At 30.9% G+C, this 27559-nt stretch overlaps 2 protein-coding genes and 1 pseudogene across 2 annotated transcripts; 2 read left to right on the forward strand and 1 right to left on the reverse strand.

Moving 5' to 3' along the window:
• The first annotated feature begins 3196 nt into the window (after window positions 1-3196).
• Window positions 3197-11559, forward strand: LOC117904152 (annotated as a pseudogene).
• Window positions 11560-15428: 3869 nt separating this feature from the next.
• On the reverse strand, window positions 15429-21314 carry LOC117905033 (G patch domain-containing protein TGH-like). Its single transcript, XM_034817895.1, has 4 exons — window positions 21112-21314; window positions 20263-20353; window positions 20071-20165; window positions 15429-15857 (listed from the first exon to the last, which is right to left on the reverse strand). Exons 1-4 carry the CDS (start codon window positions 21184-21186, stop codon window positions 15723-15725), a joined length of 396 nt encoding a protein of 131 aa, XP_034673786.1. The 5' UTR covers window positions 21187-21314; the 3' UTR covers window positions 15429-15722.
• A 5361-nt stretch (window positions 21315-26675) lies between these two features.
• Window positions 26676-27533, forward strand: LOC117904153 (wall-associated receptor kinase-like 6). The gene has a single exon (XM_034816666.1). It carries the CDS (start codon window positions 26676-26678, stop codon window positions 27531-27533), a length of 858 nt encoding a protein of 285 aa, XP_034672557.1.
• The last annotated feature ends 26 nt before the right edge of the window (window positions 27534-27559 follow it).

The following is a 27559-nucleotide window of genomic DNA, read 5'->3' on the forward strand; positions in this document are numbered from 1 at the left end:
GACCTTAAATTTATTTTTTATTTTTTTTCTTACACTTTTTCTTTCTACATTATTTTTCTCACATTTTCCCATGAATTTTATGAGAATCAAATATACCCATAGATAATCAAGTAGAGTTGGTATAAGATAGAGTCCAATGATAACTTATTTTAGTTTGATTACTAGAATTTTCCAAGTAATAATCTAGTGGAAGCAACTTATTCTGGGGCATAACTTGCTTTAACCTACTAAATGACATTTACTTTTTGAAAGATCACACATTAGTTGGGCTGTGTGTTTGGATAAAGAGTAACTCTTGGTTGTAAATTTTGCCCTTGAACATGCAAATAATGGGGAAGGGTTGCTAGCATTTTTAATTGGTCATCTTAATAAATGATTAAAGAAAAATAAATGTTAAAAAAATGATTCTCTCATGGTTTCACATGAAGAAATACAATATATATATATAAAATAAAATTAGTTAAAATTGTATATATTTTTAAATTATTTGATTTTTATGTAGAAGAGGGAAACATAGGTGAAATGAATTTAAAATAATGGATAAAAATATTTTATTAATTTAAATTTTTTTTTTCCTCATTTTTTCTTTCTATCTTTTTCCATTAAATTTTTTTGAAATTTTCTAAAAGCCAAACATAAGCTTAAAGGATTTAATTTGGGAATAAATCAAAGCTTAATAAGTTGAATAATTTTGAATGGGCTGGAAATTACTTGCTGTTTCTCAACTCTATGATCCGAGATGAGAGAGATTTTTTGTTTTGAATTTGATTGATGTGACAGTAGTTTGTCAAATGAAATTAGAAGAAAAAAATCAATAGACAAGTCAAATGCCTAGAAATCACCCATCTCGTTGCTTGAATATGACACTGATACAATACAAGATGACTGGCTTCCAAGCATTTACCCCATCTTTGGAAATTATATATAGATGTAACATGTAGCAGACTAGTCAGATTGGAAAAACAAACAAAGAAGGAGAAAAATCTTTGCAATCAATTGAAGGAAATGACAAGCTATTTTATGTATGTATATAGTAGACTAGACTTGTCAACTGAGATTATTAAAAAAAAAGAAAAAGAAAAAGAAAAAACTCTACAATCAATTGAAGGAAATGACAAGCTATTCTATTTTTATTTTTAAGGGGAAGTTAATATCACTTAAATCTGAACAAAGTTAATATCATTAAATGTTGAAGTTGTTTGTTTTATATATGTGTTTGGAAGTGTTAAGTTATTTGATTTAATAATATTTAAATGTTAAATCTATTTATTTTACATGTTAACACCGTTTATAAAATTAATTATTATTTTTCTACTTTTAATTTGAAAACAAATAATTTTTTTTTAAAAATAGTTTAACATATTTCAAAATATCCTAAAATATCATAATTTATTATTTCAATAAAAAATTTATAATAATTAATTTTTTATTTAACTGGAAATTGATAATTAGGTAATAATTAAGATTTCTAATTATCTTTGATCAATAAAAAACATGAATTTTCTTTTGAAAGTGAACACTTGTTTTTATGTTACGTGTCTTCGGATTTGTATATCTTATATATGTGATTGAAATATATTTTTCATTGTTGGGATTAATTCATTAATTTTTAGATTCCTAACTTGGGAATAATTATTAAATTCTAACTTTTTATTTGTAAAAGTAATTGAAATTGATGACTTCACTAGATATTTAAATGAATAAGCAAATTATGTTTTTGAGCTCTAATTAAAAAAAAAAAAAACACTGCAATGGATAATTGTTAATTTATTTTGATTTTATTGTATCACAAGAAGTTGAATTTAAAAAATTCATTGTAAATTCATTTCTATTATAAATTTCATGAATTTTAATTTTATTCAAAATCTGATGATCGACTATGACATAAAAGTAGTAGCTGCATGGTGGTAAAAATTTGGTTTTGATTTGAAATTTTGTATATTTATTTTAGAATAGTTTCTCATCTAATTGAGTGACTTTTTATATTGTTGGTTTCATTTTTCAGTAACAATATATGAAAAAAATAATTTAGATCTAAATTTTTTGAAATGCAAAAGTAAAATTGACAAAAAAACAAAAAAACCTATTTCAATCATATCCATTTTTTCTTTTTTCTTTTTTCTTTTTTCTAAATGACAACTTTACTAATTTATACTAAATTTATTTCTCATTCAAATGGAATAAAATTAATGTAGTTTGATTAATTTTTTTTTTTAAATAAGACTTATTTCCAATTTTCAAAAATGAATATGCATGGCTTTATTTTGTATGAAAAATTAAATTTGGGTATTATAATAAGGTTAAAAGACTGAAAAGAGAACGAAGAAAAATATAATTTTCTTTTTGATAATATAAAAGTTAGAAAAATTTTACTTTTTGATAATTATGTTTAAAATTCCATAAATGTTAGAAGTATAACTTATGCATGTTCAATCCAATCAAACCCAACTTGGGTCTTATTTATACATTTTTTTTAACCCAAATATGAAAAAATAGTTTGCATTGGGCTAAAGTTAACATTATGTTAAATTGAATTTCGGACATATATGATTTATTTTTAAATTGACTATTTACATAATCCAACACTCTAAATTAATTGCACTCTTTTAATCACCTATCTTAAAAAATAATGGAAGTCTTATAACAAATTGCTTTAAGGCTTGAGAAAAAAGGGAACAAACCCCTAGTCTTTTAATCCCTTGAATCAAAGATAGTTTCTTTCGAGGAAATAATGAAATGATAATACCATGTTTTATCCTTTGTCTTTTTCACTGAAATTGAAAATCAAATATTTGTTATATTCCGTTTCAAAATTCCATTATTCCATACCCGTATTCCCAAGAGTAAGGTCCGTACGCAAGCTAAACGTGGAAAGTAGCGCGCCTTAGCACATTGCGTAGAATGGGTGGGATAGTGTTGAGTAGCGTGTCAAAGTAATTAATCTTAGAAGTGGTCCATTATGTTCTTCCTTGTGTACTATATAAATGGAAAAGTCAACAAACTTAAATTTATTTTGCTTCCACGACTATGCATGATATCATACAATAAGGGAATTGACTTTTCTTTTTTGGAAAATATCTTTTGAATGGTAGTTGATCTCAACTCAATATAAAATAGCAGGATAGAGGTTCTTTTTCTCTTATATAATATCATTGATCATCTTCTGTATTCCAAAATACCCAAAATCAACGAAGAAATGGTTATGAAGTTGGTTCTTCTGCTCATCAACTGCTTGCTATGCCTATGCCTATGCTTAACAGCTGAAGCATCAACACCACTTGAATATCTGGTAAAGCCAAATTGTCAGTCTCAATGCGGAAACGTTGTCATTCCCTTCCCATTTGGGATCGGGGAGAGCTGTTATCTGAACGAGTGGTACTCAGTAAATTGCAGCAACACTTCCGGTGCTGCAAAACCCTTCTTAAACCCTAGTAAACTCAACCTGGAGCTGCTGAATGTATCACTGGAACACCAAACAGTGACAGTTTATAGTCCCATAGCTTCCTATGATGAGCAGAAAGGGAGCAGCGAGTTGCATACAAGTATTCATTTAGACCAAAGCCCGTTCCTGTTCTCGAGGCTCGATAATATATTCGTGGTGTTGGGTTGTGGCCATGCAGAACTCATGGAGCATGAGAAAATCTGGGCAGGTTGCACCTCCATTAAATGCAGCGGTAGTTCTCCTGCTCAAGGTTGCTATGGCATCAACTGTTGCCAAACCACAATTCCAACCATAGATAGCTACTATCTCAGCACCTACAGTGTGAATTTTACCCTAGATGATGAAGGAAACAACCACTCTACCTCCACTCATGCCTTCTTGGTGGACAGAGACTGGTTTTCTCGCAACTTCACTGAACTGGAGGATGTTAGTGTGAAGTATGCTGCGTTATCGTTGTTGTGGATGATAAAAGAAGGGGACAACGCCAGCTCTTTATGTAACGGCTCCGTTTACTACAGCTTGTCGATTGGATCTTATGTTCGTTCTTCTTGTCGCTGCCCATCGCGTTACGAAGGCAACCCTTATCTTCACGATGGATGTGATCATGGTATGCACTTCTTTCTTGATCGGCTGTAATCCATGATTTCCTCTCAAATGCATGACCCCCATGTTCTTTCTAGGCTATGAAGCAGAAGGTTTCCTGAAGATTTGAAGGAAAATAACAACTAATCGGAAAATGAAAACAAATATGAAAAGTAGAAAAATAAATAAAAAATAAATTTAAAATAAAAAAATTATTATTATTATTTTTTATGTTATTTCAATCTCATTCTACTTATTTTAATTTTTTAATATAAATATCAAATAATTTAAAAATGTATAAGCTTTTAAACTAATTTTAATTATATTTCATTTTTTTTCATAATTTTCATAATGTAAACATACATGAGAAAATAATTATTTTTAATGTATTTTTTTCTTAGTGCTTTTTGAAATCAAACATATCCCCAGGTCTAGATGTCTTGGTGAATCCCTTCTTTTTTGATAGGTTGTAATTCCCGGTCTTTCATGTTGTCCTTAGGCTATCTTTCTCAATATATGTAGACAGACTTGTTACGTGCACAAAATTTTGGGTGTTGGAGCGTAAACTTTATTTAGATGATCTAGATACAAAAATGTCATATATCCCATTCGAGACTTCAAATTTTAGATAAACATTAAATTTTTATTTTTTACTTATTTTATACTATGATAAAGATGATTAACTTTATTTTAAAATATTTGAAATCTATTAAACTTAAACAAAACATATTAGTTATTAATCTAATTATATTAATTTGTTTGATAATGTTTTTAAAAAATACTTTTAGCCTTAGAATATGTGAAATAGGATAAGTTTGTCCAAACGTTTTATTAAACACTAATAAAAAAAATTATCAAATTAACAAATTTCAAACTCAATTCCTCTTTTCCTGTAATGATTTATAGTTTCAAAATTCTTATTAATGGATTTCAATATTATTTATGCTCTTTGGTGTTCTAGTTGTCAAAGAATGTGCCAACTGTCAGGAGACATGTGATTATAGTTACATATTCGACAATCAAAGTTATCATATTGAGTACCATTGCATCACCAAGGATAGGTTGTCAAGACCTCTAATTCTAGGTAACATCTCCTTTATTTTCATGTCTTCGTAATACATCATTAAAAACATTTCCTCTATTTTAATGTCTTCGTAATTCAAAACGAAAAAAAAAGAAGAAGAAGAGAAAGTAATAAAGTTAGGTTTTAATCGAGTTATTGACATATATTGGCATGTTGTGCTCCAACTTAATTCTAGACGTAAGTTATCATCATGCCTTTTATTAATTCCTCTTTTCTTGATTTTTTGATTGAAGATTTAGAGTTATGAGAAACTACTTATTAATCATTTCTAATAATTAGAATTGGATTAGGCTCAGCTTGTATTGATTCCCACAACTAGAGAAAAAGTTGGGAGGCGTAAGATCGATCATTTCAACCTGAGTCTTATATATATATATATATATATATATATATATATATATATATATATATATTAATCAAGAAACATATAGGAAGAAATTTTGATTGAAATAGAGTTTTTTTTTTCAAATATATTTAGGGTTTTAAGATAAAAGTTCTAAGATTGTAATATCCTTGAATAATAGTGAGTTTTTTTTATCATCTTTGTCTATGAATATAGGATTTCAGTTGAACCACATAAATTGTTATGTATTTTTTTGTGTTTTTTATTTTTGATTTGAAAGTTTTCTATGTCACTTCACTCCCACGTCCCTACAAGGCCTTTAGAGAATGTATGTAGTTACTATTTAAGTTCAAACAAAAGAACAAATTTAGTTGTCATGTATGTAGTACTCTCTGTTATAGTGATCCTTTTACTAATGTCTTTCACACTAAGTGTGTAAGGAACAAAATCATCATTAACTTATCTCTAAGATGGTCTAATTTGCCTCCTCCTTTTGTGTTTGTCAAAATGTATTGTTGTGATTTTATGGTGTATTTTCTTTATCATCAAGATCTTACACCTTTTCTTTATTTAACTTTTCTAAACTTTTTTGTCCTATATTTCTTAAAACTTAATGCTCAAGCTCCACATTTTTTCTCACATTAAGGAATTATTTACTTCAGTGGATTTTGAAACATGTACCTTTTACACCATTTGCACATATGAAAAACATGCACTTCTTTTTCCTTAGTTCCAACTTGCCTTCATTTACATGAATAAGTAGGACATTTTTTTTTTTAATTTGTATAATTTGTGGGAGAACCAAACCATAACCTTTCAAGAGTCCTACAATCAATAAAAATTAAAGAGGTCCAAAAGATAACAAGTTGATTTAACTACCATGACATAAAAGTCCTACAAAAGCCTTGGAATGTTTGAAAACATATATTGTGCTTCTCTAATAGAGTTCCATTCATTTGTCTTGCAATATCATTTTATTGTGGACTATGCTTAATTGTGTAGTATTTGAAAATACTTTCATTATTGAAGAACTCATTGAACTCTTTTCCACATAATTTCATGCTATTATATATTCTCAAGCACTTATTTTGGTTCTCATCTACTTATCAATCACAACTTTTCATTTATATATTGAACTTCCTAAAAATATTGTTAGAATTCTATCTATATCAACCTAAGGCAAACACCTAAAGGGGTGGGGGTTGAATTGGGTGTTGGTCGATCTCTTTTTACAAATTATAGCAATCATCGTTGTACCAACAGAAGCTTTCATGCAAGCAATGTTAATTTAACAACACAAAGATAAAAACAACCCACACAAAAGTACATGGGGTTTTAATATGGTTTGACCAACCATACTTATATTCATGAATGAGAGAGAATCATTCCACTATATCATAAAGAATATTACAAATGACAAAAAATTGATACAATTATTAAGTTCCTAAAACATTTCATGTTTCCTCACTCCTTGTATCTACACCTTGAACGATGTGTCATTTTACTCCACTAGGTATGTCCTATTCTTCCTCACATCTCTATCCACTTCATATATTATTTACAAGTCCATTTTCATCTCATAACTTTTTTCTCTTATGACCTAGAATATTTATAGAGATATTCCTAAATCTAATATTATGATGATATATGAATATAATAAATATTCTATATAAAAAAAATTATATTGATTAGGAATTTGAGACTTTCTAACAAATATTAACTATGATAAATATAAGAGACAAATAAACAACAAAAAATGATAAAAATAATAAAGAATAATTGTATATAAATAAAGAGAGTAGGGAATAGAGAAATGCAAACTCAAGTTTTATAGTGGTTCAACCTTATCTGGCTTACATACATTTTCCTGATCTAGCTTTAATTCTAAGCTTAGATTTCATTATATTAAGACTTTTAAACCAAGCCCTCAAGTTTTACACTTGAATTAACTAGCTCCAATAGGCACTCACAATTTTCTTCAAGAGATGTCTCACTCTTGAATTTTCCAAGTGATACCCTATACTTGGTAAATCCTAAGTGATATCTTACACTTAAATTTTTCCTTCAAGTGATATCTCACACTTAAACTCTCCTCACAAGGTATACAATAAAAAATTTGATAAGAATAAAACTTTTAAGTTATAATTTAGTACAATAAAATACAAAGAAACTAAGGTTGAATAGTTTACTAAGATGAAATGCAAGTTTGAAAGCAAGTGTACTCTAAAAGCATTCCCCTAAGGTTCAAATAACATTTAAGAATGATTTAAAACTTGTTTTCCATCAATGCAAGAAGTTGGAGCTTCTAAATAGGAGTTGGAAGCTTAGACTAGCCATTAGACACGGTTTGAGTTCAACTAGTGGATCAATCGATCGACTAGCTGCTAACCATCGGGGTTACCATAGCCTAATTGAAACCTCAATTGGTTGCTTAACCGGTTGAGATTTAGCCTTGACTGATTGATGCTTAGCCTTGACCAATTAAGGCTTGGATTAGACTAGTTGAAATAAGGTTCTACCAGTTTTTAGCATTTTTACTCCCTTCAACTGGTTGAGCCTAAACAGTTGAACCAGTTTCCTATACCTCAATCAATTACATTGAAAACACATTTTTAAGACTAAATTAAGGTTGGTAAACCTTGGCTAATAGCTCCTCAATCTTTGAAAAACCTTTAAACATATTTTAACTACATTGAAATTTAGGTTTTTCCTCATTTCAATTTTTTTTTATCCAATTTATAAAAGAATTGAAGACAAATTAGTACTTAGATGATTTTAGGTGCTTAAGTAAATTAAATGCATGGTCCTGGTGCGTTAATAACCTTACAAAAAGATCTTATGGAAATGGTCTTGATTGATTTTTTTTATTTTCTTTTTATTTTATGAGGTTTTCTCTTTCTTCTTGATTTTTCTTTGACTTAATTTATCTTTATGATTATCACATTTTGAAAACCTTCTTGCTTAAACACACTTAGATAAATCATTAGTTTCAAACCTTATTTTATTATCATCAAAATCGAGATTAACCAAACCGTGGCTACTTGATCACACTTAAGAAATGGTCTTGATTGATATTTTTTTGAGGTCTGCTCATTCTTCTTGATTTTCCTTTGACCTGATTTATCTTTATGATTGCTACTTTAAGAGTATTCTTGTCTAAACACACTTAAGATAAATCATTAGTTTCAAACTTTGTTATATTATCATCAAAATCGAGATTAAAGCATGTCAGGGTGACCTAATTGGTTAGGGTGAATGCTAGGATGTGTGGTAGAGGAGCACGGTCCTAGCTTCGAATTCTGCCAATGGTTAAATACGTTGATTTACCTATTGCTAGTTGTTACGGGTGCGGTCAGCACCCTAAGGTTTGGGTCCCTGTGTCCTAAGAGCTTGGCCATGAAATGTTTCCTGATTATTTAAAAAAAAAAGAAAAAAGATTGAGATTAACCAAACCTTATCACTCAATCATTTTTTTTTAAAGGGTTGATTGATCATTTCTCAAGGTTGATTGATTGCCCTACAAATAGGATGTATTTTGTTGTCATTCCAAAGAAGGGTCAATTGATCCACCACACCAAGGATTGATCACTTAGGGGAATTTTTAAACTTTATCATCTTTTATTTTTTATTTGCCAAATTTTTTGTAGCATGGTGTGGACCCAACTTTAATGCTATTCAAGGTTTCGTTTTGATATAAACATTTTTTCTACTATGAAAACCTTAAAAAAATAAGAGAATTTTGAGAGAAATATTAGTGTGCAATTCATAATGCTTCACTACCTTAAGATCTCAAAGTTGAAATCATGTCTTGAAATTGGTGAGTCAAATGCTCTAAAGAGGTTTTCGAAGTATCATCTTCATGAAGTGATTGTGATCGCCACATCAAGGACATGAAAAGACTTTGAGTGTAGATCAAAGCAAGTCCCCCGAGGAATAAGTATGGAGTTTGGCAAAACCTTCCACTATTTTATTAATTTAATGAATTTGGCTTGTGACCTACGACTAGTAGTTTTCCCCTTGAAGAAAGTGGTTTTTTTTAAAGAGATTTCCACATTTGCCTACGTGTTCTTTAGTGTGGTTGGTGGAATATTTACTTTCTGTAGGTGATGTTCAATTATTGAATTAGAATCCAAACAGTAAACTATCTATTAACCCCTTTAGGTAGTTTCAAACATCAAGAACATGTTTTTTTTCACCCAATACCCTAGGGTAGGTTGTGTGATGATGGTCACGACATCAACCTCACAATGTGTGTATGCCCATTGTAGTATAAGGCTAATATATAAGGCCCAAATTTCTTGTTCACGGGGATGTTTTATATTTAACTTATAAATATTAATGATTTGGTATTGATCCTTAGTAAATTCTATTTAATTAGTAGATCAACTAGTGCATTCCAATTCATTTTGTTGATTAACTTAAAATTTATTCTTTAGATAACACGTTATTTTAAGTATGTCAAATAGCTTTTAGCCTATCGAAAAATTCATTTGAAAAAAATAATGGTTACTATGATTTTCTTAATTGTAAATGAGATCTTTTTCTTTCATGGTTTAATTTATATTCAATTTTTCATATCATATCCTAAATCCATCAAAATAAGTAACTTACGATAAATAACTTTGTCTCAAGCTTGAAACCACATCTTGTTTTAATTTTGGATCCATCAAGTTCTAATTCTTTTCATATTGTAGAATTTACATTACAATAATCAATAGTACTGTATCTCATGATCTTGATTGTAAAATTTGCATTGGGAATTATGGAAGATTAAACTGCTATTAAGCATGCTCTTTCAAATACTAAGATGAGGATATATGACCAGTTACAAAGTATTTATATTTCACTATATTTCATTCCTTGTGTTCTCAAGAAGATTCTAGTATTCATTAGTTTATTGACTTTCTTCATTGATTTAAGATAATAAAGTGTTTTTTTTTTCTTTTTAATTTATCTCCAACTAATGCAGGTTTTAGCATTGGTGGTGGATCATTATTACTACTCCTTGGATCTTTTGGCTTGTACAAAGTGGTGAAGAAAAAAAAGAGATTAGACTTAAAAAACGATTCTTTAAACGAAACGGTGGTCTATTGTTGGAACAACAAATCTCTTCTGACAAAGTTGCTGTTGAGAAAACAAAAATTTTCACTTCTAAGGAGTTGGAAAAGGCTACTGACAACTTCAATTTGGATCGAATTCTTGGTCAAGGAGGTCAAGGAACAGTTTATAAAGGTATGTTAACTGATGGAAGGATTGTTGCAGTTAAAAGTCAAAGATAGTTGATGAAAGCCAAATAGAGCACTTCATTAATGAAATTGTGATTCTTTCACAAATCAATCATAGGAATGTAGTTGGGCTCTTGGGTGTTGCTTGGAGACAGAGGTACCTTTATTGGTTTATGAGTTCATTTCCAATGGAACTTTGTTCCAACATATTCACAATCAAGATAGTGACTTCCCACTTTCATGGAAATGCGTCTACAAATTGCGATTGAGGTAGCTGGGGCACTTGCTTATTTACACTCAGCGTGTTCAATACCAATTTATCATAGAGACATCAAGTCTACAAATATACTTTTAGATGATAAACATAGAGCAAAGTGTCAGATTTTGGAACATCAAGGTCTATTTCTATAGAGCAAACTCACTTGACTACTCTTGTACATGGGACTTTGGTTACTTGGATCCAGAATATTTTCAATCAAGTCAATTTACTGAAAAAAGTGATGTATACAGTTTTGGAGTTGTTCTTGTTGAACTTTTAACAGGACAAAAGCCAATTTGTTCAACAAGATCACAAGAAGAGAAAAGTTTGGCAACACATTTTATTTTGTCATTACAAGAGTCTCGTCTATTTGATATTCTTGATGCTGGGTTGTAAAGGAAGGAGAAAAGAAGAGATCATGGCTCTTGCTAACCTGGCATATCAATGCTTAACTTGAGTGGAAGGAAAAGGCCTACAATGAAAGAGATTACCATGGAATTAGAGCATATTAGAATGTCTCTTCCACCTTTGAAGGTTGAGCAAAATTTTGAAGAGAATGCATGCATCGAAATGGAAATAATAGGCCCTCTAGATAGTACTTCATCTTTAGAAGGTCATGTTTGAATTACCCCAAAGCATCTTCCTCCGATGAGCAATCATTGTTATTTAACGCATTATGATTGACAATTAAAATACAAGTGTTGTATTTTAACAATGTTTAGTTTGTATTGTATTATGATATGATTGTCTTATTTCTTGATGACTTTTATGAGAAATTTATGTTGTAGTATTTTAAATTGTCAAATTATCCTTTAATTATGTCTATCTAGATCTAGTAGCTAGGCATGTTGTATGTGCTAGGGTATGTGGCAACCTTTGTGTTCATGTAAAATTTTAGGACTAGATTAAATAAATTAAAAAAAAAATTACTTGAGTTAATGGAAACTTAGAATCATTTAGAAAGTTTTTTAAAACAATTCTCAAAAGATTATCTTTAGAATAATTCTTGTTGGGAATAATTAGCTTATAGTCCAACCAGCTTGGGCTAAAGCTTGGGCTTTAGCCCAAGCCTCCAAATTGAAGCTTCAAAGAACCTTCTCCTATGTGAAGAGATTCATTATGGCTCTCCCTCCAACACTAGACCATGGACGTATCATCCAAATTCCTTCAATCCTACCAATCATTCCTCTCGGGACCAGACAAGGAGGGAATAAAGGCATGAAAAGTGAATTTCATTAAAAACAAAACCTTGTCACCTTGGCCTACTAGGACAAGTATCTTTCCAACCCAAAGCTTCTTGCTAAATTTCCCTATAACTTAATTCCAAACTTCATCTCTTCATCTTCCTAGTATGCCCTTCCGATAAAACAATTTCTTAGGTTTATTTTCCAAGAAAGTGTTGTTTCCAATGTATCTTCATATTTTAATTTTTATTCAGCATATACAAAAAAATTGAAATTACCTTAAATTCGTTCTAAAAAAACAATCCATTTTTCGAATAAATGCTTAAAAAACTGTTTTCTATCATAAATTTATTGGCAGAGCTATAAAACTGTTTTCTACTCTAAAGAATAGAAATTGTTTTTAAAAAACATATGTTTCGAAGATGATATCCATTGAACTCTGATAGGTTAACATAGCCAATAGTCAAATACACATACTTGACTTTTAATGCATTGTTGATCCAAATGACATTAATATATTGAGGTCTCTTTTGGACCCTTTTGAAAACAATACTAAAAAATTAGTTAGTTTTTGAAGATTGTTTTTAAAAAATATTTTACAAGATTTTCTAGGATAAGAGTCTGCTTAATAGTTTCAAATATTTAAAACTATTTTCTTTACATATTTCTTAAAAATAACTTTTACCTATAATACTTTTCTTTTCCAATCATCTCCATGCTATGATTTTTAAAACGCGCCTCCTAAAAAATAGTTGAAAACAGTTTATATATGTTCTAAAAAAACACACTGTCTAACCAAATAAAAATAAAATAAAAAATCAAGTGTAAAAACCAATGCCCATCCAGACTCAATATTTATGGATCGAATGATTATCAATTAACTTGTTAAAAACAAAATTACGGAATGATTGAAATTTAAGTTTTGTGGAATTTCACCACTCCCTACCCGTTTGGTATGGAGAGGCCTGTTATGAATAGCAGTTGGCACTCCATCAACTACAATCCTTTAATTTTAATAATTTTTTTATAAATTAATTAAGTATAATAAATTGATTACTCTTAATTACATTTTTTTTAAATTCCTTTTAATGTATTATTAAAAATGTAAAAATCACAAGTCTTATATAATAATTATATACAAAAAAATAAAAATGAAATTATATATATTTTAAATAAAAATTAATTATAGAGTAAATATTTTAATATTAAGTGTATTTTAAAATTCTACATAATATTTTTTAACATCACAAATTATATACTTTAAAGTTTTAAATAAAACAACTTAAATATGTATATTATTATGCATTCTATATTTTTTTTGGATCTTTTCAAAGATTTTTATGAGTTTAAGCCATTTCCGTTTCATTGATATTTTTATCAAAATTTATCCATACAATCTAAATACTGATATATCCTTAAAAACCAATATTTTCATTTTTACTATCATAAATAAAATTATTTTAAAAAATAACTAAAATATCCTCAAAATCTTACTTTAGCTGACCTTATTTACCTCATCATCAATCCTAACTAATTAAATTTCTTTAATCCTTTTACATGCAAGCCTAATTAATCCCAATTAAATTTTTTGGTACAAATGGAGTAACGCTAATTAACTTCAAATTTTTGTTATTTAAAATCAACAAATAATATTCATATTATACAATAAAAAATCCACCTATGCAATCATATCAATTTTTTATATTTTTGTTCAATAGACTAAATTTATTGCTAAATAATGTTAAATCATATAGAACAAAAATATTAAATAAAAGTCATTTAGTAATTTACCCTAAATAAATTTTTATTAACTATAATTAACTTTAGATTATTAGTAAATAATATAATAAAATACACTTAAATAACAAGGTCTCCTCCCAATCTATTTTCAAAGGAGAAGCCTACAAAAAGCTGCAAATATGTTCTCCCTTGTTTCTCTAAGCCGTAGACCACGCGGAGGCATCACAAATATAGATGGGAGATCATATAGTGCCTTTAGGAAGGGTTCAAAAATGTCGGCACCACACATTCCCAGAGTTGCAACACAAAAAAATGGCCAATGTATATAAGGTGGAGCCATTTTTATTTCCCTAGAAGGTGGGACTTCTGGAGCTGGACATGGCTACCGGGGAGGGAAGAAATGACATTAGGGCTTGTGGTGGCGCCATTTGGACGCCATTTTGACATAAAGCTTCCCAACTCCTTTGACACTTTTTCTATTTATTTATTAATCTTTCCTGATTTTTCTGCATCGAACAAATGATATCCAAATTATTTAAGCTCATTTGGATATCTTTAACCCCCTTAACCAACCTAAAACTTTGGTTGGTCAAAACAGGACTATGTCATTGATCTTCATGCAACTTTGATACTATAAAACTTTTCGTACTCTACTCTCCAAAGAAGTTCCCATGACTCGTTATTCATGAAAATAACTATAAACATCAAGGACTAAATGAAACGTATGAGAAAATCAAACATATATAAAGTAGCACATAATTAACTAGTTGAAGAGTGTGTTTAATATTTAAATTGATCCTAAGATGCAATTGTTGCCCTCATTACCATGCAATGTACAACATCAATCAACAACCCAAAATCCAAAAGTTAAGATTAGTTCAAGTCTTGGATAACAACTCATATATCTCACTTACGTCAATTTATCACTTATGTATATACTAATACTACCTTAAAAAGAGAAAACCCTATTTGTAAAGACTCAGAGATGAGTAACCATAGAGTTTGGACCAGTCTCAAGACTTTGCTAAAGGCACATATTTCCTAATAATTAAATACATAAATAAAAATTATCCTCAAATTAGTCTACCCATTATCAGATACCAATCCAGATAAAATGGATAAACATTAATTAGTCTACCCATTATCACATGACTTTGATTATATATATATAATATAGGATGACTTTGCATTAATTGTTGATTTTCTTCTTTAACTTTAGATAATAGGATGACCTTTTTTTAATTATCTTTGGGCATGCAGGCTTCAGTATAAGTGGGGGAAATGGTCGGCTGCTGTTGCAACAAGTCTCTTTTAATAAAGTTGTTTTTGAAAAATTTTCACTTCTAATGAATTAGAGAAGGCAATCAGCAACTTCAATAAGAATTGAATTCTTGGTCAAGGAGGTCAAGGAACTATTTATAAAGGTACATTAAATAATGAAAGAATTGTTGCGACTAAAAAGTAAAAAATAATTTATGAAAACCAATTAGAGCACTTTATTAATGAGATTGTGATTCTTTCACAAATCAATCATAAGAGCTTGGTTGGGATTTTGGGGTGTTGTTTGCATACAGAAGTGACTCTATGGGTTTATGAGCTCATTTCCAATGGAACCTTATTCCAGTTTATCCCTGTTCAAAATAGTAAGTTTCCGCTTTCATGGGAAATGTGCTTATGGATTGCTTCATAAGTATTAGGAGCACTTTTTAATTTACATTCAGTTACAGGGAATTCAACCGTGGTGAATTTGAACACGTCATAGTTCGGACTTTTTGAGGGTTTGCCTCCTGAGATTTTAAACTAGCAGTAAAATAGTAAGTGCTAACTGAGGTAAGTAGATCCAACTTTAACGAGGTTATAAACCTATTGATAACCCCATTGAGCAATATGCATGAAATGCACTTGACAGTACCTTTGCTTGTTTTCGAGCAAGTTCTGCAGCAGCAAATCCAAATGTATCAAACTGCAAAGATTCCCCAGGGAACTGCCTTCCATTTCCTAAAGCAGGAAAACACAGAAAAATGGTATGAAAATAAATAAAAACAAATATAAATATAAATATAAACAACTTGAACAAAATTATTACAATTACAAGATCATTTAACACTAATATAGCTTGCATAACATCTGATTAACTGTAGAATTGTTGCTACAACATTAAATGAATTTCTCAAATATATGAAAAGAAAATATGATAACAGCCATCAATTTCTTTGATAAGTCGGTAAAAATATCATTACTTAACACACTTAGAAACAATGCAGAAATAAACACATAGAAGACAATAAGTCTATTGAAATAAAAAAGGGAAGACATGTCCCATTGAACAAAAAGGAAAACCCACTTACTATGGGCTTGGCCATTAAATTTTAAAAGAAGTGAGATGTAGAACCACAACATTAATGGACAAAAAATCTGAATGGCAGAAGAGAAGACAAAAATCATAAATACTCCAGAACACTGTTTGGAAAGCAGGGGTAATGTGTTTGAATATATGGGTGTATAGAACCACAACAGTATGTAACTAGGATGCTCCTATTGAAGCATTTTATGCTCTTGCATATTGTTCAGTACTACAGAGATGTGGCATTTTCTAATATTCTGTAGTTGCCATGTCAATCATGACAGCTCCATGTCACATTCCTTATGCAAATACAAGGAGCAAAAACAGAACTTAATTAAAAAAGTACAAACCCACAAGAGTTGGCGGTGCTACAAGAAATGAACTATGCCTATTTGGACCGGTAGCTGGTAGGTAATTCTGTATTTGATGAACTAAAATGCAATAAATACAGTAGATTCAGCATGATTTAGATTTTTGGACAAAAGTTGAACCCTGTCATCAAATCTTAAGGTTCCAACTATCAGAACCCTTTCTTTCATCAGGTGGAAATGACACAATTTCCTGCTCCATCCTCATCCATGAATCCTTCCGGTAGGATGATTTCAGAGCAGGTGGAGGTTTTGGAAAACTTCTATGACTTTGCAAACCCCATCAGTCACTTTGGAACTTGGTGGAGGGCAATGTTTGCAATATAGTCTAACTACCTACCTTTGGAGTCAACATCAAATATGATCTTTTCCTTTTTAATGGTTAACAATTTCATTTTTGGTACTTGCTAGGACCTGAACTAGTACATCCCCCAAACCCTTGCCACTTGAGTCTAAATTAAATGCCTTCTTTCAACTAGTGGAGTCAGTCTAAATTAAATGCCTAAATTGGAATGATGACCTTATTAGTAATAAGCACCACATCTAGAATTTACCTCCCCTCTACAAAAGCATTCCTGGACTTAGAGACCATTTTTTTCCACCATTTTCTTCAATCTTTTCACCAGGACCTTAGCTAAAAGTTTACATAGACCCCACCAAACTTATAGATTTAAATCCTTTCAAGTCCTCAACACCTCCTTTCTTTCAGATCAAAACAAAAAAAGTGGCGTTTTATACCTTTTTCAAAACTTCCTTGCCTTTTTTTTTTATTATTATTTGATAGATAAACAAAAAGAGGATTATGTCAAAAAAAGCGCCAAAACAAGCACACTAACATACAATGGATATATACAACAACCATCAAAAGGCACAAACAAAACAAAAGAAGGACAATAAAAAATGACTCCCTCCCTCAATGAGAACCCAACCAACTAACAAAGTCAATTAAGGACATTGAGTCTTTATCTATATAGTTGTCTAAAACAAAAAATGACAAAGAAAACTATTTTTCGGTCTTTGGTCAAAAAGCTCCTTATTTTCAAAAGGCACAAGTTAAACAAAAGAAGGAGAGCAAAAAACGACTCTCTCCCCTCAATGAAAACCAAACCAACCAACAAAGTCAATTAAGGACATTGATTCTTTATCCATATACAACTTGGTCTAAGACAACAAATGAGAAAGAAAACCATTTTTCAGTCTTTGGTTAGAAAGCTCCTTGTTTTCAAATGATCTTTTGTTTATTTCCTTCCAAATTGTTCAAAAAATGCATAAAGGAGCTATTTCCCACACCTTTTTTCATTTCTTCTTGACAATGGGGTTACGTCATCCTAAGAGGGTCTCTCTAATTGAGGAAGATAACACCGAAGACACTCCAAAAAGAGAAAACAATAGATATCACCAAACCCTCATCTTGCCACAATGTAGAAGGATATGATCAATTGAATCATTTTGGATATGACATAAAAAAATATCTATTAGCTAATGTCCAACCTATCCTTTGAAAGAGATTGAGGGTCAAAACTTTACCCCAGAGTCACCCCACAAACAAAGAAACCAAACTGTACCCTAAGTCACCTTTCACGGTCAAAACTTTACTACCCCCTCTTCCTTCTCTTGGAAATATATTGTCCTTTCCACATTGTCAATCTTTTACACAACCTCTCTTCCACCCCATCCTAAGTTGCCACTAATTTATATGGGGCGCCCACCATAAGACCTAAGTAAGTGGATGAAAAATGTCCCACCTTACAGCCTAATTCAAAAGCCAAATATTCCATGTTCTCCAACCTCCCAACTAGATTGAGTTTATCTTTAAGCTCAAATTGGCCTCAAACCACATAAGTAACCAACTTAAATAGGTCATTTGATCCTAAAAGGCCTCACAAAAAACTAAAGTATTATCCGCAACCAACAGATGGAAAACTTACTAAACCGTAAAAAAGTCATAGAGAAATCATCCAAATATGGAGCTTTATCTCCACTTAAATCCAACAAAGTACTAACACCTCCTTTGAGCATGGCACCTTCAAACCCCTTGCTTCTTGCAATTCATAGCTTCATAGGTTATAACACTGATGCTAGGTCCTTAATCTCCCAATTTGGACAAAAGGCTACGAAAGGGTGAGCCATCCCCTCCTTTATCTCATTCTTAGGAGAGCCATACACCATTCACCCTAATCCTAGGTAAAAAAGTTCCTTAGCCTACACATATTAGCCATTTTAAGAAATAATTGAGTGTTTCTATCTCCATTCTTCAACAAAATCCCCCTGAACTCCAACATCCAAGAAGTTTTTTCCAACAAGGCATACTCATAATACTCTTCCCTTGCAACCCTCCTAACTTCAACTTCTCCTACAACTAGAGCAACTCCCATCTCCTTAGAATCCTAGAGCTCACTTGATTTAAAGCCTGCTCTTTCCTTACTAATACACTACCAAACAACCATTTGTTCCAAGCCTTAAGAGGTGTCTTCAAAGCCTTCAATTTGGAAGCTAGAATGAAACTATAAGAACCTTTGAAGTTCTACCCCATCCACCAATTCTTAAGCTAATCTCTCAAGCCGTCTACTTTGAGACAAATGTTTTTGAACCTAAATGGAGTTTTGCCTCTCCTCAACCAACCCCTCAAGCAAGTGATCAAACATAGCTCTCAATAATAGACACTACAACATCCCATTGAAATGGCTTTCCTAACTTTCCAACACCAAAAAAGGTCCAATATTGACATTGACTGATTGTTCAAGCCACCACACCATGTGAAGGGGCCCTCCATCAAAGGGAGATCATGCAAATCTAGATCTTATATAATCTACATGAACCTTCTGATGATTGCAGACATTCTATCACCATTCCTAAGTCCCCCTGGGAATCTAGTTGTATTAAAATCTTACCAACACACCAGGTGGCATCCCACAACCCTTTTACAGCCCCAAACTCAGGCCATTCAGTTTCATTTACAATATGTTACTGTTCTCTCCAATTAAAAGAAGATAGCAAGAACCTCACTTATATCCATTCTCAATAGCATAAAGAACTTAACAATCAATGATTGAAGATTAAGGCTATTAACTCAGCCAAAATGAAGTGAAGTTTCAAGAAACTTGGCTACATAATATCAAGTTATGATGACCGAAGAGAACTATTCATATATTTAACCAATAGTTGCAAAAAAATATAAGGAACCTATTCGTTTGAGCATGCTTCCTGATATATCAGAATAGTTGCAAAATCTTAATAACCATATACAAAAATTCAGCACCATAAGCATTATGACTCCTCTCTTTTACATAAGAAAAAAAATTGAGTACCATGCAAAGTTTGATATGTTTAAAACAGTTCCCAAACATATAGTAAATTTTAAGCTGCCCAAATGCAGTTGCTAGATATTTACTAAAGTGGATCCATATAATGCTAATTGATGCCCAAAGTGGAGACTTAAACCTTATCCAGTAAAATAAAAAATATAAATATTTATATAAGAGAAGGTGAGATAACATACCACTTTCTCACCATCATCTAAGATGGTAAACATACTCTGCTTTTTAACTTCAGCCTGGTTCTTCCAGGACAAGGTAAATGACTGTGGAGCCCACCCTGCATGTTTATTTCACTTCGTTTACTCATTAGGCTTTACTAAAGAAATTCAGAATTCACAGGACCACTTTAGTTCAAATGCACATAATACTATTACCCTCGTTACAGCCCACAGTATTATAGTATCCAGCAGAAAACCCTCCCATAAATGGTCCATGAAACCACCTTTGCAATTCTTCATCTGTAACCTGAAAATTCATAATTATAAAAAAGGCAATGTGTGGTTGAGAATATGCAATGAAATAGTAAAAATATAGCATCAGATATGTTTACTTGGACCAAAATTATGTAAAAAACAGAAGTAAATTTATGCCAGTCCAACCAGCGTTGGTGACCACAGACAACACTAGATCCATATGTTTTCACATTATATATGAAGTTTCTGTGGTCACATTCACTACCAGCCCTTTAACCATTGACCTATGAAGATAACAAATCCTCAGCTCCATTAAGGAATAATCCAGGATCAGAGTTATTGAGGCAATATTTCATAGAAAATCCAAAATGAAATATGTAAGTTAAAAAATAAAATTGCATACTTAGTTGGAATAATTGGGGAATCTAGATAATTATTTGGCAAATAATCAAATGAATTTTCTATAGATTAATTTGACAAAAAAAAAAACACTCAAAAGATCAGGACAGATTCGGGAATAAGTCAAGGATTCTGTAACTATCTAATTGTTGATCCTACTTATCTAGGTTTCATAAATTTATACCATTCTATTGAATTGTACTAGTAGAGTGTTTCCATGGGTTGGGATCAGAAAAAATAAGCACCTTCATTCAACAGGGCCATATGAATTAGTAACGGGGGATTTCTCCATTTTCTTCAGAAACCAAAACAGCACGACACATTACAATAATACTACCATATTGTACTCTATCATTTTTGCTCCATTTTCTCAGCAACCAAACAAAGAAGCAAGAAAGCAAACGAGAATACCTCTTGCTTCCAGGGAAGGAGGCTTCGCAAGAGACCAGAAGACTCAGCAACTGCTTTCTTCTTACGACTGGTCATCTGTTCCTCACGCTCAATCGGATCATTTTTTTTTTTTTTTATTCCTACTCATTTGGAAATCGATTCAACATCCTAACGAAAATGAGTATTAAGAATTAGGGTTCCTGAAAATGATCGCAGGGTAAGAACCCCGGAGCATTTCAATAACTAAACTGGAATCAGCTCCCTCCCATTTTCATTCTTTTAACCTCTAATAGCCACGTAAGCCAAAAAAACTCAAACAAAATAAATTTAATTCATGTGTCACGACTCATACTCACTACTATTTTATAATTTTAAAAATAATATAAGAAATACTTTTTAAATTATATTTTTTATTTTTAAAAGTATCAAATATGATTTCTGATTCCAATTATGTTTTTCTGCTTTTAAAAGCAAAAAGGAAACAAAAATCTATTGATGTGTAACAACCAAAAGAAAAACATTTTTGTAGAATTTGTTTAAGAAATTTTGATTATAAAATTTTTTATTATTTTTTTATGTTATCATTCATAATTTATTAGCATCTAAATACATGTCATAGTGAAGTACGCATGATATATTCATTTCAATGTAAAATAGAGATGGGTAATAAGTAAAAAAAATGAAAAGAAAAAAGACAAGCTTAAAAGGAAGAGTATAACATTGAACAATTTCCCTATTCTCATATTGAATTATATCAATTTACAAAATCTATTATTTTCAAAGAATAATCATCTATATATTTAGTTATTTTAAAACTTCATCGCACCTCTTATTTTATTCTCTTCATAACTTTCAATGGATAACCCTTCAAGTTTTTTTTTATTTTTCTTGTTTCTTTTTATTAGAGTTGTTTTTCTCGTTTCTTTTTATTCGAGTAGGGTGAGTATCCAAGTCTGACTGATCCAACTCAATCCAACCAAATAAGAGATTAGGAAAGCAATTTTTAGGAGTTGGAATGGTTAAAAACTATCTAGAAACCATCCTAGTAAAGATAATAATAAAAAATGAGAGATCCCTCTCTCATTTTTTACTAGAAATATCCGAGAATTCGAGAAGAAAAATTCTCTATAAATAAAAATAAAAGGGAAAGGTTTTTGTGTTGTAAAACAAAGTAATTTTCAATTTTGACTCTTGATAGAATCCAAAGAAGAGGATGGCAGCTCCCGAATAGGTGTTTTTTGTGTGCTTGTGAAGAGGAAAGTGTGGACCATTTACTTATTCATTGTACAGTGGCTAGGGTTCTTTGGGACTTGGTGTTGGGCTTAGTTGGGGTCAAATGGGTGTTCCCTTATACTGTAAAGGAGGTTTTATATAGTTGGGGGGGTTCTTTTGTGGGGAAAAAGAAGAAAAAATTCTGGAATTCCATTCCATTATTCATTTTTTGGATGGTGTGGAAGGAAAGAAATAGATTAGCCTTTAGGGGGGGAGTACTAGTTATTCAGAGGTTTAAATTTTCTTTTGTTTGTTATATCTGGGGTTGGGCTAAATTGTATATGGAAGAGGAGCCGCATTCCCTTTTAGATTTCCTGGAGTGGCTTGCCTCCAGATGAGGGATGGTTTGTTTTTTGGTCTTTTTGCCTGTTTTGGCTGGTTTTCTTTGTATACGTCCTGTATACGTTGAGGTTTTTTGCCTCTTTAATGAATTGTGTTTGCCTATAAAAAAAAAAACAAAGTAATTTTCAATTTTAATGTGGATCTATTCACAACTTAAGCTAAAGAATTGAACAATAAAACAACTACTTTTTACGTTTTGGGCAATGGAAAAAGGTAATCACAAGTTTTCCCACACTTTCCCAAGAAAAAATCATATTAATTCAATAAATTTCCCCATAATACATCACCCAAGCAATACCATTGTCGCTCCCAATTCCAAAGCATCAAAGATGGTCCCACACATATCTTAAAATCTACTTTATGTTCATTCTTACATAAATGTCAATATTCCAAACAACGCTTCAAAAAAAAATATATATTTGTGTTATACAATCTATTTCGGGGTTTTAAATTTTATGCACTGTTTTATTGTTGTTCATATATAGTATACTACAATAATGTTATTATTCGGGGAAAATAAAAGTGTTCCATGGTTAATTTTTTGTAAATTTAAATTATAAATTTATTTTAATTTTATAATTTCTTCCTAGTACTAGGTTATAAAAAGGATAAAGTACAGAAAGTATGGGCTTGATTCAATGTGGTTGATTTCTCTTTCTATTTTAAATATCATAAAATTTTAAAGATATGTTTCGAGCTGACTAGAAAATAGGTCGTATGCTTGGCTCTTTTTTACAATCAAAATGAAACGACAAACTTTAAAATTCTTTGTTGAAGATATGTTTTGAAAGATAAATTCAAAATTGACTTTCACAAAATATCAAATTATGTAAAATTGTTTAGTCATATAAATTGGAAATGTTTTTTAAAAATAATAAAATTAAAAATTATTCTACTTTTTTTTCAAAATTAGTCTTAAATTTTCCTTTTACCATGTTTTTGAATTAGTTTAGGTGGGATATCATAGGAAGAAGGGTTTATAACAACGGGTAATGATCACAACTAAAGGTTAGAAATGATATGAATATGACATGTTATGTAACCCATTTAATAGTTAGGTTATGATAGATCTTATTTGAGTCAATATGATTAACCTTTCACCTTGATATGTTCATAACATGATTGACTAATTTATTTTAAAATCAAATTTTAAATAAGTTAAATAAGTAATGGTTATAATCAAACCAACCAATATAATTATTAAATAGGTTAATTTAGATCAAATTTGTATTATAAAGATAAAAATTAGAAAAAAGACATGTTTATTAAATGTATTGAGATTAACACGAATTTGACTCAAACACAATTATACTCAACCTCAATCCATGAAAAATGTTTTAGGTTTGAAATATGTTGATAGATTTTATCAAACTTTATCATCCATAGTATTAACGAGAATCATACCTACTATTAAAATAGAGAAATCTCATTATCAACGATGAAAGTTGTAGGATTTCTGACACTACCAACTCTCTTAAAAACAATTGTTGTTAGGAAATGTGCATCTCCTAAGGGGAGTTGATGGATGTGTTCAATCCTTCGATATGCCAACAATCTTCCCCCAGTGACAGTCCTAGGGTTCAAACTTGTGATCTCGACTCTGGTACCACTTGTAGGACCTCAGACGCTATTAATTCTCCTAAAAACAATTGTTATTAGAAAATACACATATCATAACCTTATAGTGCATTCATCCAAGCGCCCACGACCAACACGAGGGGAGTTGATGAACGCAATCAACCCTCCGATTTGCCAACATAAATAATAATAAATAAATTAGAAATTAATATCATTTTTTGATAAGATACTCTTAAAAGTACCTTTAAAAGAAATACATAAAAAGCATAACAACATCTAACATATATATATATTATTCTTAGCTAAGTTAAACTTATATTCACATAATTTAAGAAATGCATTACTAATAATATTGCCGGATATAGTTCTTCATTTTTCATAAATCTTAAACATTTCATTTCTAGGAGATCTACTATTCCATTGGAGTGCAAATTAGAATTTATGGCTTAAACAATGACATCATACATGGACAACAATTTGAACAAGCTATTTGTCATGCTATTAAATTGTTGTGCCATTGGAAGTTTCGATACAAACATATTAGTTCAAGGATACAAAAATAAAATAATTGCATAGAGAATTACGAGGTTTTACATTCACCCACAAATGAGAGAATATTTTCATTATAGCACAAAATATTACAAAAGACAGAATCAAATATAAATATGGGTTCAAAGAACATTTCATATTTCTCCACTCCTTTATCCATACTTTGAGCCACAAGCCCATTGTTCCATCACCTTACATTTTTCCTTACATTTGTAAAGATATTTTTAACAATTTTTCTTATTTTATAGAGAAATCTAATATTACAATAATATATCAACTTAGAAAATATTTTACACAATTTTTTTTTTCAAAACTGAATCTATACTAATTAGGAATTTGGAATGTTTTTCAACATAAACATTTCTTAACAAGCCATCTATAGAGTTATGTTACTAATCATGTTTTAAAATACAATTATTGGGTTGTTAAGGGAGTATTTCAAGTTTAAATACATAATGATAAGAATTTTATTATTCTAGACTTTATTTACTATAAAATCGATTGAGCTCCACTCACGACAAAAGGAGCCCCAAATTTGTGACTCCAACAATTTTTTAATGACAATAATAAAAAATAAAATAAAAAATCTTTCCCTGTGCTAACATTTAAGGCTAAGAGTCTATTTGGTAGTGATTTTGAGAATGGATAATTATTAGTTTATTTTGGTTTTATTATATTGTAAAAAGTTGAATTTTGAAAATTTGTCTTAAATTCACTTTTAATATAAATTTCATGATTTTTTTTTTTATTTTGAATGAAAAATCTGTATAAATTTATAGAATTTTAATCTATAGAGTCTATGACATAAAAGTAGTGGCTGCATGGGAAAAACTAAAATTTTGTATAGTTATTTTAGAATAGTTCCTCATTTAAATTAGTGATTTTGTATGTTGTTGGTTTTGCTTTTGAGTAACAATTTATTAAAAAAAAAAAAAATTAAATCTAATTTTTTTCGGAAAGCAAAAGAAAAATTGATCAAAGAACATATTTCAATTATATTAGGTTTTTTCCTAAATTACAATTTTATTGATTTCTACTAAGTTTATTTCTCACTCAAATTAAATAAAATTACATAATTGGATTAGTTTTTAAAATAAGACTCAACCCAAAATTTTAAAAAATGAATATGATTTTATTTTGTTTTATTTATGAAAAATTAGATTTGGGTATTATAATAAGTTTAAAAGATTGAAAAGAGGAAGAAGAAAAATGTAAATTTTTTTTATCTTAATAAGAGTTTAAAAAAATTCACCTTTTGTATTAAAACAAAATTATTTACAAAAAAAAGTGATAAAAAAAAAATTAGAAGTACAATTTAGATGAATTCAATCCAACCAAGCCCAATTCCATTTTTTTTTTTCCTAATTCGACAATGAAAAAAAAGTTTTCGATTGGGCTTGGTTAGAATTATGTTTGGCTGAGCTTTAGGCTTAGGCTATTCAACTATCTCGAAGCATGTTTTTCTCAAAGCGGGGGCTTGTGGAATTGATTAATCTTCAAAGAAAAAAATTCAGTCTTTCTACTCAGAAATTCAATCCTGGACGAAGTCCCAGATCATCTGGGCGAAATTTGTGATAGCTGATGGTTGAGCCATGAAATACCCAACAGTACTGAGAACATGGGAGATGGGAAATTTCCAATACTAATTCCGAAGTGTTTACCTTTTCAAATCAACTGAATGTGCGTAGACCAGTGAGAAATGGATGAAATCAAATCGTTCCCATGGAAAATTTTATTCTATTTATTCCTACCTTGGGAAAAAGGGGTGAGCATAGAGTGGGGAAATCATCATAGAAAACATCCAATAATTCTTCACTCTTCGATCAAAACCCAAAAGGGAAGAAATGATTGCAGGGTTGGCTCTTGTGCTGATCAGCTCCTTACCTGGGCTACTACAAGCATCACCCCCTCCTGAATATCTGGTGAAGCCCACTTGTACCGACTTCAACTGCGGGAATTTCACCATTCCCTACCCGTTTGGTATGGGAGAGGCCTGTTATGCCAATAGCTGGTACTCCATCAACTGCAACCATTCAAAACCCTTCTTAAACCATACCCGCCTCAATCTGGAAGTGTTGAATATATCACTGGACTACCAAACGGTGACGGTTAACAGTCCCATATCTTCGTTGTGTAAAGATACAAAGGAGGTGATGACTGAAACGAAGGCAAGCATCGACTTGAACCAAAGTCCCTTTTCGTTCTCAAGGCTAGACAACATATTCATGGTGTTGGGTCGTTGCGGCGGTGCACGCCTCATGGACAAATCCAATGAAGCCATGGCATTGGCAAGTTGTGAAGCGATATGCGAGAGTGGTTCTGTTGATACTAAAAATTGCTACGGCATCAACTGTTGCCAGACCACAATTCCACACGCAAATAATTACTTTCGTAACAACTACAGTGTGAATCTTACGACAGAGAGTAAAGAAACGGGTTGTGTGACACATGCTCTCATGGTGGACGGAGACTGGTTTTCTCGCAACTTTTCGAGTCAAGATGTTATAAAAATGGGATATGCTCCATTGGTACTGGCGTGGACGATAGAAGAGAATGACGGGTACGCCAGCTCTCGCTGCAACCGCTCTCTACACTATGACCTTGATACGGGAACTTATTCTCGGGATCCTTGTACCTGCGGATCGAAGACAGAAGGCAACCCTCACCTCAAAAATGGATGTCAAGGTACGCTTCTTTCTTAATGTTGCGCTTCGATCTTGTATAAGCT

Source organism: Vitis riparia, chromosome 17, assembly GCF_004353265.1.
Source record: "Vitis riparia cultivar Riparia Gloire de Montpellier isolate 1030 chromosome 17, EGFV_Vit.rip_1.0, whole genome shotgun sequence".
NCBI classification, from domain to species: domain Eukaryota; kingdom Viridiplantae; phylum Streptophyta; class Magnoliopsida; order Vitales; family Vitaceae; genus Vitis; species Vitis riparia.